This window comes from Corapipo altera, unplaced genomic scaffold (assembly GCF_003945725.1).
Source record: "Corapipo altera isolate COAL_440 unplaced genomic scaffold, ASM394572v1 141, whole genome shotgun sequence".
NCBI classification, from domain to species: Eukaryota; Metazoa; Chordata; class Aves; order Passeriformes; family Pipridae; genus Corapipo; species Corapipo altera.
In genome coordinates this window covers 404,772-418,880 of record NW_020884971.1, presented here as the reverse complement: position 1 = coordinate 418,880, position 14,109 = coordinate 404,772, and the positions used below count along the sequence as shown (strand labels likewise).

The 14,109-nt window shown below is 42.0% G+C and overlaps 1 protein-coding gene across 6 annotated transcripts in view; it reads left to right on the top strand.

The window, feature by feature from the left end:
- Positions 1-11,722, top strand: part of CDH5 (cadherin 5) — a 31,020-nt gene extending 19,298 nt beyond the window's left edge. For 5 of the 6 annotated variants that reach the window (XM_027665156.1, XM_027665158.1, XM_027665157.1 and 2 more), the window contains 8 exons: positions 1,663-1,827; positions 2,213-2,400; positions 4,125-4,378; positions 4,952-5,094; positions 5,527-5,651; positions 7,630-7,738; positions 8,016-8,261; positions 9,054-11,722. In XM_027665156.1, coding sequence (XP_027520957.1) covers positions 1,663-1,827; positions 2,213-2,400; positions 4,125-4,378; positions 4,952-5,094; positions 5,527-5,651; positions 7,630-7,738; positions 8,016-8,261; positions 9,054-9,559 — 1,736 coding nt within the window. In that variant the 3' untranslated portion in view covers positions 9,560-11,722. The remainder of the gene's footprint in view (positions 1-1,662; positions 1,828-2,212; positions 2,401-4,124; positions 4,379-4,951; positions 5,095-5,526; positions 5,652-7,629; positions 7,739-8,015; positions 8,262-9,053) is intronic. The other variant, XM_027665162.1, reaches the window with a different exon arrangement.
- The last annotated feature ends 2,387 nt before the right edge of the window (positions 11,723-14,109 follow it).

The window sequence follows — 14,109 nt, the reverse complement described above, 5'->3', positions numbered from 1 at the left end:
GGTCATGTTTTTCCCACTGATGAAAAGACTGACCAGGAGCTGAGTTCATGTTTTCAGTTCAGCAGTGTGGTGGGGGGAAACAGTTTTCCCCCTGAAGTTATAAAATGGTAAAACCCCAGGGGATGGTGACCCTTAAGGTTTTACCCAATGAGTGCTTCTGCAAAATATAAACATATCACAAGCAGAACAGAAGAGAAGGTAGTTGGAGTTGTTGTTGAAGTAGTAGCCATGTTCTGAAGCCACAAGCTGAAGGGGCAAGAGCCCCTCTGGGGGGGGGGGCCACAGTCCCCCAGTCCCCGGCTGGGGTCATAGAAACTCAGAAACAGTGTTAAACTGGACTGAGGTCTGTGACTGAAAGCTAAAGAAGTTTTCTCCACCGTGAGTGAGCAGAGACAGAGCAGCAGCAGCGTCTAGAAATTGTGGCTAAGAGCCAAGAGATAACTGAAGAAGTAGCAACAAACATGCAGCCAAGGAAGACACAGAGCTGTCCGAGAAAAAGAGAGCCAGCAGCAGAGAGAGCAGACCTAAGCTCTACAGACAGTTTTTGGGGTAAGAACTGAACCAAAGGACCCCAAACTCCTTGAAGACCCCTCACGTCCTAGAAGGGAGGTGTGAAGTGCAACACACACGCCAAGAAGGAGCTGAAAAACTCAGAGAAAGAATGTGGAGAGGGTGACCTTGGCCCGCCCACTGCTTGAGACAGAGCACAGAGCTCTGCAAAGGGACTGGAATCCCCTGAAGATACAGACTGTCACGAAGACCCCTGAGCTTCGTGATACGACCGTGGTGACGCGACTGTTGTCCGGGTGAACGCAGCCCATGGAAGAGAAGATCCTCACTTGGAGACGAGTGGCCGAGGGGCTTGGATACCCCTCGTGTGTACTGGCAGAGATCCAGCTACAGCTGCTGCATGAGAAGAAGAGAACCTGCTGCCTTAGAGACATTGCTACTCTGAGAGTGGAAAAGGATCTTTTCCTACTTCCCTCCTGGACTTTTATTTGGAGGGGAGAAGAGATTTGATCCATTGTAAATACTTTTATGTCATGGTAGAGATAGCTAAGATTGTATATAATGTATTGTAGTATTTATCTTGTACAGTCATTGTAATATATATTCCCTTTCCCCCATTTTGAGTCTCGTGTAGTGTCTGGAAAAACCATCACACATTGGGTTGAGATGTGGGAGGGGGCTTGGACTAGGGAATTGGATTTTTGGGCTCTCATTCCTTTGACCAAATAGGAAAAGGAAATACATAAATTTTGAAGCAGCATTCAATAATCAATAATCATTCAATCTCCTAAACTTTCCTGCTTAAATTTTACCCAGTTTTAAAATTCCTGTCAGTATCTCTTGTAACCACACTAGTCTTATAGAGCAAATAATGCAGGTAAAGAGGTGCTCAGACAGATTCTAGAGGCTGTAGTGACCAATTTTAGACATTGTCAGACTGTTCTAAGCAGAAAAAATCAGTTTAAATATTATACAGAATCTCCTAATATTCCATCATGCAGAAAGACTTTTAAGATTTCTAATCTTAGAAAAACACCCCTGTAAAAATGCTACTTAGAGCTGAATGTGTGGCATAAGATAGAAACTTGTTATCAAAGTTAAGAGATGATGGACATGCAAAATCTAAACATATTCAATGTTATTTTTTCACAGGTGTGATTTTTACAACAAGACCTGATTTAGACAGAGAGACTCAACCAACATATGAAATTATTGTCAAAGCAAAAGATGCTCCAGGGACTTCAGGGGATTCCAGCACAGCCACAGTCGTCATCACTTTATCTGACATCAATGACAACTTCCCAGTGTTCAAACACTGTGAGTGGAATGCAAGTCCTGGAGCATTTGGAATCCAGGGGTTGACACAACTAAAACGAATTTAAGTTCTGGTTCAACACAGTGCAACTTATCTTAAAAATGGCCAAAAGAATCTTGCATATTCTGAAGGTCTTCTGTATTTTGTCCCAACTTGCACCCCTAGAACAGAAAACAAAAATCTCTATTAATTTCATCACTTTGGACAAGATCTTGACAATTTCGGGTATTACTTATACTTTTAGAAAAAGTACATCAAAGTACTGTCTTAGAGATATAAATGCTGAATTCTCAGTGAAATATTTTTCTGTACCTCTATAAGCTAAGCACAAATTTAACTAAGTTTTAACTTCCATAAACACACTTTTCATGTATTTTTTTTTAACAGCATCATTTCACTTTAAAGTGCCTGAAAACATTTCAGTAGGAGGAGAAGTTGGCAGAGTCAAAGTAGAAGATGTCGATGAACCACAACATAGAAACACAAAATACAGTTTTGTCCGAGGAGATTACAGGGACACCTTTGAAATTGTAGCAAATCCATACACAAATGAAGGAATCATTAGGCCAAAGAAGGTAATTTTCCCAGTAACAAAGATGATTATTGTGGTTTTTTCACAGTACTGTTCAATTTGGTTTAGCATTAACAGCAGGAAAAGTGGAAGTGTGTGGAAGTAAGTATGAAATATGTTAATCCTGAACACCTGCTCTGTAATCTCTGTGAGAAGAAGAGCTGGTGCTTTCTAGTCCGTTTCAATCTCCAGTCCTGAAAAAATGTAGACTTGCTGCAGAGTGCAATGGGGACTAACTCAGATATTCAGGTTACACACCTTGGGCTCCAGGTAGTTGGCTGCTTCAAAGAATCAATGATTTTAAGGGTTGAACCAACTGACCAAGTCAAAGAATCCTTCCCTTCTGCAGCCCAAGTGAAACCAAAGCAGAAAATGTGAACAAGTCCACCTGACCACTTCTAAAAGTGCTCTTTACAGTTTGGCATTTGCTCCAGTCTCAGCCACAGCTCCCTTACCTTCCTCAGAGTGTTTTCAGAGCTTCCCCACCAATTTCTTACAACTCATTAAGAAGGCCCAGACTCTCCAAAACCTTTATTATGGTTTGTTCTTTGGGTTTTTTAAATTCTCAAACCTACTTGATATGTATCAAGGGACCTTCCTACATTATGCAAAGCTCTGCCAAACCAGCCTTCATTGATTGCATTGACTTGTCATTAAAAAAAAGAGGAGGGAGGACTATAAATCACCTCTTGTAATCCTCAGATTGACAGGAATGTGTTTTTTACTTCCAAATATCTCTCTGTAACTGTTAAGACTAGAAATGCCATTAAGAAGGAGGAAAAACTACCAAGTACTTCAAGACTGGCAGTGAAGTCCTCGGCTCACATCAGGAGGAAACAGCTTTCCCTCACCTAAGGCAGCCCTTCCTCTGGTCTTCCCAGGACCTGAGGAATGCAGTGCTTGCAACTGCTGCCCAGAGGAGGAGCAGCAGGAGACCCCACATAACCATTCCCCGCTACAGAGGGATTTGGAATCAGCTCTTCTTTTAACACATAGCAGGCAGAGTTCACCCCTCTGTTTCATAATGTGATGTTGGCCATGCACGTGTCATAATGTTAAATATGCAGCCATGTGAGATAAAATTTCAGCTGCTAGATAAGTGCTATCACTTCCATCTGCAATGTCTGCTCAAAGAGGAAAACAAGAGTCACCACAATTAATTCCTGTGTATCTCAGAGTGCTTTTAGAATCTCAGGCAATATCACAAAGGGCCCCAGACTGAAACGAGCCATAGCTGCCTGAGTTCCAAGCCTTCCTCCCATTGTGTGACTCCTTTTACAATCTCAGGCAATGGGAAGAACAGGGAAGAGGATGTCATTTATCACTAAATGCCCCAGCTATCAGTCAGTGCAGCTATGCATTCTACCTGGAAAGCCTTCTGAACAGAAAGCCATGCCAAGAGATAACCTGGTCCCCAGCCCTCACGGAAAAGGAGCTTAACCAGGCTTGGTTGTTACAGGATTATAAAAAGAAAAGTGTTGAAATCAAAAAATACTTGCTGAACTTAGAATGCTGGATGAGTCTGTTCCAAACCAGGGGTTGTTCAAGTCATGCTATGACAGAGAAGTTCAGTTGGGAAATGCTCTCCCATCAGTCCAGCCGAGATACAGTTTGGTAATGTTTCCAAACACGAGTTAGAGCTTGGAGTTTAAATTTGCACAACTAGCTAATGCAACATTTGCTTGGACATTTCCAATGGAAGAATTTCTGTATTTGTCTTTTTTTTAGCCCCTGGACTTTGAAAAAGTAGCAGAATACAGGTTTGACATTGAAGCAACAGATCCCACCGTTGATCTCCGGTATTTTAAATCTGGTGGCTCAAGAAGCATTTCAACAGTCACCATTGAAGTCACTGATGTGGATGAGCCTCCTGTCTTCACTAAACTACCATATGAATTTAAAGTCATGGAAAATGATGCAGAAGTAAGAACACTTGGTTCAGTTTGGGCACACGACCCCGACGCAGCTAAACGGAAAATCAGGTAAGGCAACACCAGCCTTAGTAATTCTACTTTGAAGTGGAGAATTCTTTAGGATGTCAAGAATTTGACAAAGAACTGAGACTTTGGCCCTGTTTCTCAGAATGTGATGCCAAACAAAAACCAAAAAGAATACAATTTAATTTTTTCAGCACTGCAGCCATGGATATATATGGTAACCAAAAACTGAGCATAAATTACACTTACCCATCTAATTACCACATGATCTTACTGATGAAACATTTGCATATGTAGGGCAAAATGTATAATCCTGGATATCTTCCCATGGTTACAGTTTAGTGCTATACTTTTTATTGTAAGAACTCTCCCAAGCATGTGCTTGGAGAAGAAAACAGACTTCTGAAACAGCAAAGTACAATAATCTGGAAATTCTTTCAAGAGATGTATTTCACTCTCACAGCTTGCATAGTTTTAGAGAAATATTCTCAGCCTGCCTGGTCAAGATATTAATGTAATTTGTCACACCAGAACTCTCTGACCTTCCACTAAAAGAAATGAAGTGAAACATAGTTTTAGCCCCTGGAATTGACATATCTCCTTTTAAACAAAAACCAGATTTATTCGACGAAAAGCAAGTCCTAATGGAGACTATATCAGGGTGTCTGATACTGGAATTATTCAACTTCCCAAGCCCCTGGACAGAGAATTCAGCTCCTCATACAACATCACTGTAGCAGCTCAGGAAGTCCTTGAAGATGGTAAGTGCCACCCACTTCCCTGTTTGAAAGAAATCAGGGAACACCTTTCCAGCAGTGCTGTAGCTTATAAAAAAGGAAAGCCACAACCTGCCAGCCTGTTCCCACTAAGCTACAAATTACATGGATACTTCAGGGTTTGCACAATAATCTTCCAAATCTTCCCACAGCCACACAGTGTGAAGAATCAGGAAGCCATGAACTTCAAAAGGGTCATTTTACCCCTCAAAGATCCTTGATGATTTAGCCCATTAGGAAAGTTTTGTAGGGAAATATCTAAATGTCAAGGGAAAAGTTTAAATTAAAGATGGAGCTAAAAATTCTCCGAATTTTTCATGCAGGAGGCACAGAGGGGGGCACAAAAGGTAGAAAGGGGGGTCTATCCAGCCCTGGGATTCCAGACATCTGAGACCTGCACTGCTGTTGTCATTTTAGGTCGTCTTTCTGACAGAGAATCACATGCCCATGTTCATGTAATAGTTGGTGATGAAAATGATAATGCTCCAGAACTTGTTTATCCTGAGGAACCCAGAGTGTGTGAAAATGCTGCACCAGGAAAGGTGAGACCGGGAGAGTTTTTCCCCAAAACTTGAATTACTACTTGTAAGCTCAAGTGAAAGTTGTCTGTTAATAAAAGTTAGTTTTTGCACCGAAACACCCGATCTTTTCACTGATTCCCAAAACATCAGTGGACAGGAAAATCTCTTCAGGACATCACACTGCTGGAATATTGACTTTTCTCTGCTCACACACATGGGCTGTGCTGCTCCTCTCCCTCCAGGCTCTCAAGTCTATACGTGCATTAGCAGCTGAGCCATGAAGGACAGTCAAGTTTGCAGAGTAAAAATCAACAATTCGGTTCTATCACATAAATATTCATATGTGATACTGAGAAGGAAACCATTTTAAAGAGAAACGTTGCTGCATGTGACATCATTGTAGTGGTCAGCAGAGTGCACATATCTGCATGTACAATAGTGTTAGTGTTTGGCAAAAATGGTGTTATGTTAGTATTTTGGATTTACATGTTCAGCCTCAGACAGAAGTACTCAGCCCATACATGTAACATTTGTTTAATTAAGAGATTTTGTGTCCTGGTTTAGAAATGGTACTTCCCAGTTCAGTGCTCCCACTGGCATTCCCTTCCCTCCAGCTGGAAGCCCAAAAGGCAAAGACTGAGATCAGAACAATTCACTGGAAACAGCAATGAGATAAGAAAACAGACAGTACCAGCAGCAATACTAACTGCAAAAGTGTGCAGAGAGAGGGTGATGTACAGGCAAAATGCTCACCAAACCTGGGACAATGAAAAGCAGTGCTGGACAGATCCTCTGCCCCCCACATTTCCCCCAGCCTGAAAGGAATGCCCTTTCTTCTCAGGAGAGACACAGAGAAAGGCCCTTTCCCTGCCCCCAGCAGTGAAGTAAGATGGTATAGAATAACATCAATGTCTGGGCCAGAACCAGGACATCAGCCCATACATTTAATATTTGTTTCATTAAGAGAGTTTGTCACAGTCTGGACTCTTTGAGGAAATCTGATATAACACAGAAGGTATTCATTTCACCCTTAGTTTAATTTTTAACATATCTCGGGGACATAATCACACACTTTTTTTTTTTTTATTCTATACATCTAATCTATGCTAGATTGAGGTTTTCAAACCCAACATGCCATTCAGGTGTGGCAGCCTCAGTGACATTCCAAGGATGACAGTCACACCCCCGGGTAGGTTGAACACTTGAGAAGACAGCCACCTTAGGCATTTAAAGAAGTCACATACCTTTCAGCATAAGGCTTTTTTTATGTTATCATTACACGAAATCTGAAGAGGCAAAACTGATCTTTTAGAAGACCTACAAAGGAATTGCTTGCCTTGAAAGAACTTGAAGAGGAGCATCATGAGATATCTGTGTTCTGCCCTATGTGGCAGGAAATCTGCAGTATATGAGAAAACTGTGGTTTAAACATGTTTCAAAATGGCTTTTTGTAGTCTCTTTGCTAACTCATGCTTTCTTCTTCCCGACACCCCCTGTGAAGGACTATTGTCTCCCATGCAGGAATGTCCTGGGAAGATGTCCTAAGGTGTTCTCATTGGCCCCTTTTAACCCCTTCCTGTTGGTTGTTAACCCCTTCCTGCAACCTGTAATTGGTTACTCTGTGAATCCTCCTAAGCCTATAAATGTAACCCCCCTAACAATAAACTCTCTCTTGCCTCCTCTCTGCGCACTGTGTGCTGTCTCTGTGCCTGCCATGGGGCCATGTGGGGAGGGGAGAGCACCTCTCCCCTCCAGGCTCAGGACCTGAAGAAACCCCTGGCGCTGGAGTCCCCCCCCATCCACTTAAGCCGTTGGAAATGGTTCCTCAGATGGAAATGGAACTAGAACTGGGTGGCCCCACACCACGGGGGGAAAGAGATCCAGAGCCCGTTACTGAAGAGTTCCCCAGGACACACAGCCCAGCTCCATAAATACTTTACATGATTTTACCACTGGAGAAAATGTATAATGAAAGCTGTGACCTCTTCCATCTCTGTAGGTGATCGTCAGGATTTCAGCTACTGACAAGGATGAACTGTCACCCAGAGGGTTCTTCAAATTCTCCCTGGCCACAGAAGACAGCAACTTCTCCCTGATTGAGAACTACGGTACAGTATCCCTTCAATGCCTTTCTCAGTTGCTCCAAGTGGGACACTGGGAGCAGGGGAGAAAAACTGCAGCAATGACCTGTGACTGGTCTGGCTGAGCTAAGTAATATTTATTTTTAAAGGCTTAACATACTGGAAAAAAAAAATTTGTTTGTTGCCAGCCGAGTTTCTCTAAAGGCTGGCTCTGTCTAAGGGGAAGATGTACCACCAGACTGGGAAACTTTAAGGAAAATCTGGCAGAGATTATCACTTAATTAGATGTCATTACTTCTTGCAGATAACACAGCGAATATCACTGTCAAATACGGACAGTTTAATCGTGAACTTGCCAAAATCCACTACCTGCCTGTCATCATCTCAGACAACGGTGTTCCTGAGCTCAGCAGCACAAACACTCTTGTCATCAGTGTCTGCAAGTGCAACGAAAAAGGCAACTTCACTTTCTGTGAGGAAAGAGCTAAACAAGTGGGAGTCAGCATCCAAGCACTGGTGGCCATTTTTATCTGCATTTTCACTATCATTGGTAAGGATCTGACCTGGGTAATGTTCTCTGCATTAAAACTGCATTTCTGAACTGAGATCTACAAAAGCTAACTGTGCCTATAAAATGGCCACAGTGCCAGAAATGCTGTAACTATTTGATTCATCTCACGTGTTCTTCCTCTCTGGTGTGTTGCACAGCTCAGCTACAAAGCTGTTCCCTCCACTGGGCAGGCTGAGTCACTGGAAAGGTTATTGCACATATGCATAATAGACTTGATTTACTGCTGCCAGGCTCACATGCAGCTAGAGAATAGGAAATTTTTGCTGGGCAATAACAATAGGATTCCTGTTTCCAAAGGCTGAACTTGTCTGGAAGCCCTTTAAACAGTACAGTGAACATATACACATAAATATATCTGTTACAAACCAGCAGAGCAGTGCTTATCTGCTGCATTTGAAATCTATCAGAGAAGGCATAGTTCTTTTTCTTTCTTGAAGTACTTTTCAAGTACCACATAAGTAGCATTTGATGCTTGGCATTAAAAGATTTACCAGCTCCAGGCAGTAGGTGATTCAACGAACTTGTGACACCATGTATGTGTGTATGTACTTGTGATTACAGCTCGAGAGTCAGGGATGCAATTCCTGTCCAGACTGAACTTCTTCAGAACATAGTAATCCTACAGCTAAACAGTATTTTTAACTATTCCTTTAAATAATAGATGTTAAAAAAGTCACTTCAGGAAAAAAAAACCACTTCAGTCTTTGTTACATATCTTAAATGCAATTTGTTTCACTGCATTGCCTCTCTATTTACACGTGCTCATTTAAGTTCTCTTTGCAGTACTTGCAATGCTGCTTCTCCTAAGGAAGAGACACAAGAAGGACCTGAGCGGGCTGGGGAGGAGTGTGGCAGAGATCCACGAGCAGCTGGTCAGGTATGACGAGGAAGGTGGTGGGGAAATGGACACCACCAGCTACGACGTGTCCGTGCTCAACTCCGTGCGCAAGAACGGCGTGAAGGCAGAGGCTGCTCCCTCTCCGTATGCACAAGTCCAAAAGCCTCCTGGAACGATAACTTCTGGTGCTGGAGAAATGGAAAGCATGATCGAGGAGAAGAAGAGCGAGGCTGACAACGACAGGGATTTGCTGCCCTACGACACTCTGCACATCTATGGCTACGAGGGGGCCGAGTCCATCGCCGAGTCCCTCAGCTCTCTGCAGTCGGGCTCCTCAGACTCAGACGTCGACTACGACTTCCTCAACGACTGGGGACCCAGGTTTAAAATGTTGGCTGAGCTGTATGGATCAGAACCAAGTGAAGATTTTGTGTATTAAGTTCAAATTAACCATGAGTTTTCTCCCTCCCACCACAAATAGACATCAGGAGACTGTCAGTGGCCACAGGAGAACTCACAGCTCTTCCCTCAAGCCATACTAGGATTTCAAACAGACGTGAGAGAAAGACCTGGCAACAGCAGGGTTAAAAAGACACAGAGACCATGTGTATTAACTTCCCCCAGCACTGCTGTCCTTGCTAACATTCAGTTCTGTCCCCAAAATTGCTTCTCATGGACCTGCTCAAGTCTCCTAGGATTCCCATTGAGGTAGACAATTCTTAAAAAGTGGGCTTTTTCCCCCCTGTTTCTCTTTCATTCCTCTCCTCCTGTAATGTTTCCATCAACACGTATCCAAGGTCACCATCCACTGGGAGAGAGAGGTTCAGTGGTCTTGCTAGGGTATGTTTTAAGCCCCCTGTATCTCCAGCTGGCTGCTTTGCCTGCCCCTTCTGGAACATCTTTATTGATATTCCACACTTATGCTTACCCAGTAGAGGAGAGGAGGAACATATGGTCCATCACTTAATATTAGAAATTATTCCATCATTTTCAGAAAGAGGCATGTTTTCTCCTTCTTTCCATTCTATTAATTATTTTTGTTTTATAGTCTTTGATTACATATACGAGTTATTCAAGATAAAATTAGACAGGATTTTTAGACACACAATCTGGTTTCATCTGTCATTTTTAACAGCCTGATGATGATTTCAGGCACCTTTCTGGCATGCTAGAATCTGCTCTAGCTAACAGCAAAATTGTTTTTTCTCTCTGTAAATAGGATTTAGTGTTATTCCATGGAACATATCCTGCAGGGCAGGAAATGGGGACATCAGGGGAATGTTAAGACTCCAATACTGTACTTTTCCGTCTCTAGATGGAAGCATAGGTCTCTCTGTATTTCCAAAGAGGCCGAATAGGGTTTTTATTCAATGTTATTAATGCAGTTGTATTTTTTCAGGGACAAACAAATGAAGGGCCTCATTACTGTGAATCTGTTGTGATTTTTTCTAAGCGGGTACTGTAAAACCAGTATTTTCCTCCTAGGAAAGTACTGCAGACTCCTAAACCTGAATGCTACACACCCACACTCTCATCTGCATAAGGAACTACCAGTGGAAGGAAGGTTTTGGAGCTGCAGCTTCTCCATCCCTGTGTGTTTAGTGTCTCACCTGAGGAAGAGCCACAGAATGACCAGAATGAAACTTCCCGGGGGGGAAGTTCCCCAGCCAAATACATTTTTTGGAATAAACGGGTCTCTTAGGACAATGGCCTGTCCCTGGCTTGCAGCAACACAGATTCCTGTTGCCTTCAGCAGGAACAGAGCCCTGTACCCAGATACTGCCCTGGGCAGCATCTGTGCTGGAGCTGTAGGTATTAGTTTAGTTGATTTAATTATTTAAATCTGCTAGCTAACCAAATAACACTAGATTTTCTTTTTTTCCTAAACCAGTATAGTGGAACCTCACAACTTTGCTTTTCCCTTTTTCATGTCATCTCTAATTTACACTCCCTTCCCCCCATAATTTTTTCTTGGTGGGAAATAGGAATGCACTATAATATGGTCTCACATTACTCCTAAACTGGATAACTACTGGAAAAAGTTATCCAATAAAATATTTGCCTGGACACTAATGTACAGTCACATCAATTATGCAAGCACTCAAATTTTCAAATATGAGCTAAAAGAAAACTGAGTAGAATTCTGTCCATCAGTCAAATCAGTTTTGGATCCCATCCTTCACCAAAAAAAAGAAGCACATTTTGGGATGACAGCCTTGGTTTTATTTTTCATGTGTTCATTCTCTCTTGCTTAATCCAGCCAACAGTGTATGCTATTGGGGTTCCACATCTTGGGACATTATAAAGAATGCTAACTACTAATACAGTTTAATTTTTTTGTCAGTAATTAAGGTATTGAGTATCAACAGGTAAAGTTAGTTGTTAAATTATGTAGTGCAGTAACTAAAGTACTTTGGTAGGTATCACCCAGATAGTATTACCTGTAATCCTTGTTTTTAAGTATTACCTGTACTCGGTTTTTTTAAAGTTGTTTTTTTTTGGAACCCTGTATGCAGTTCCCTTGTATAAAGATGTAAAGTTCCTTTTTATGTTCCTGTACTGTATTTTTTTTTTTACTACATAAAAGTGAATCTCAAATTTGTATTTTCTGTGCATTAATAAGTTTCACACAGAGGACAATATCAGGTTTTGTGCCACATTGACCTCAACCATAAAAACACTGGTGTTTGTGCTCTAAGGGAACCCAGACTAGCCATAATTACCCCAAAGGACTTTCTGTAAAAGCAGCTTTCTCCCACTCCCTGTACAGCTGGCAGGATTACTCTGGGGGACAAAAAAGCCCCAACTTTCTCACAGCCCAGGATTGTCACACCTCAGCAACAGGAAATAAATTATCCCTAAATCTGCAGCTCCACATAGCACAATTTCTTACCGTTCCTTCTTACTGCAACTAAAGACTGCCCCAACAATTCCCAGGATTATTCTAGCACTTAAAAAAAAAATTACATCAATTTTCCCCAGATACAGCACTTATAATTTACAGAGCCTGGAACAAAGCAAAAAAGTTCAATTCCTTCACTGCTAATTGCCGTAAGCAAACTCCAGATCCAACACACTTCAGCACAAGTTATATTAAAAACACAATAGATGTGCTAATTATGTTATAATGAAATGCATTTTTCCATAGAAAGAATTTGATTAAACAGCTACTCGCAACTTGTAGCAGAGAATCTCATAAAGGTTTTCATTAATCATTTCATTAATATGCGTTTTAATCTCATATCCTTAAAAATATATCATAAATTATTATTTTATTACATTCAGATGCCGAAGTTCATGCCATTTAATAAAGGTTTTTTTACTCTCATCCCATTAGAATTTTCAATGAAACAATGACTTGTGATGAGAATCTTTGATAGGTATCAAGGCAGCCATGAAAACTGTTTGAGTGTGAACACCTGGCCCAGTGCCACGTCCCAGGTAGGTCAGGGGAGCAAAGGCCCCCTGATCAAAGCAAATTTCCACTGTTCAGAGAAAGAAAGAACATGTTCTATCACACATTATCTGATTACAGTCCAGTCTAACTGACACACTGGACACAGGAATTCAACAGCAAATCCAGTGGGAACAGAAGGATCAGTTATAAAAAAGAAATCAAAGCATCTTCTCTGAGTTCTTGTTCTTCAATAAGTGGGTTCTTCCCTTTTCTCCTTTTAGCAAGAAGAGCCTGGAACAGCACCAGGAGGGACATGCCAAGCACAGGAATTGTGCCCCAGCCAGCACTGACTGGAGGGAAAGCCATGTAAAGCCCTGCTGGTTTCTGGAGCTCAGAGTTCAGAGCACAGAACCACCTACGAACATTTATTGTAAATGGTTTCACTGCTAGACTTATGTCACGTGCAGGGGAAATGCTCTGGTGATAGCAAACGTGCTGATGTGCAATCCTATTTGGCTAGAAATAATAGTTATATTTATTTTCATTATATTTCAGGTGGGGCGAGCACAAAAGAAGAAAATTAATATCTTTTTTGACCTATTCTCTCTTTCTACCTAATTTTTTAAATAACCGTTTCAAGTTTGAGAAAGTAAGAAATAAAACTATGGTGGTTTTACCTTCACACACTTCCTGGAATGAAAGATACCACTAAGGTGATATTTTCCCCACTGAAGAAGTTATCACAATCTTACTGTACTACAAGTCATCAAGTCTTACCAGGAAATTAATAAAAATCTGATCAGATCACAGTGGATGATTTAGCTTGAATCTAGCCCTTAGAAAAAGCATGACAGAAAGCAAAACACAAAGACACCCCTTTAGTGTCACCCATCAGAGAAAGACAAAGAAAATAATACCAAAAAACCCTCTTTTATGAGCAATAAACACCCACAGCTCTTTGCTGACCTCTCTCAGCTTCCTGACTTTGTTTCTACCTGACCTGAAGAAAAAGGGAAAAATAGCATTTCCTTCCACTTATCCTTCCACAGTGAGAGGCTGTCCCACCTGCTTTCCCACCTGCTTTCCCACAAGACTCTCTTAATTCATTCCAGTTAACCCCTTCATCAATGCCACAATCAATCAGCAATATCTGCAATTCCTTAATTCCTCATTACAAAGGAACCTTCACTTCAAAGCCAGTGCTCAGGGTGAGGTTACCAGAACGAGAACGAGCCAAGGCAGAGCTCCCCAGGTAAAAACTCCTAAACAGCATAAGCCAAGGAAGGTTTTTCAGGAAGTCAGCAAGACCTGGGCTGCAAATGGTCCCAGAGCTCTTCTGGCAGCCTCGAGAGTTCGAGGCCTGGCCTGCAATGCCCCTACAAACCAGTGCATTCCCAGATGGGAAGGGTCAAAAGGAGTCCCATGTAACCCCCTCTGCTCAGACCCATCAGACCTCCCCCACTGCAGATGTTCCTGGGGACACTGTGCACCCCACAAACTGCCTTAACTGGGGCAGGACAGAGAGCCTCAAACTGAGCCCAAGACCCATCATTTAAAAGTGTCTTAACAACCATCCATGCTTCCCTCTCCCC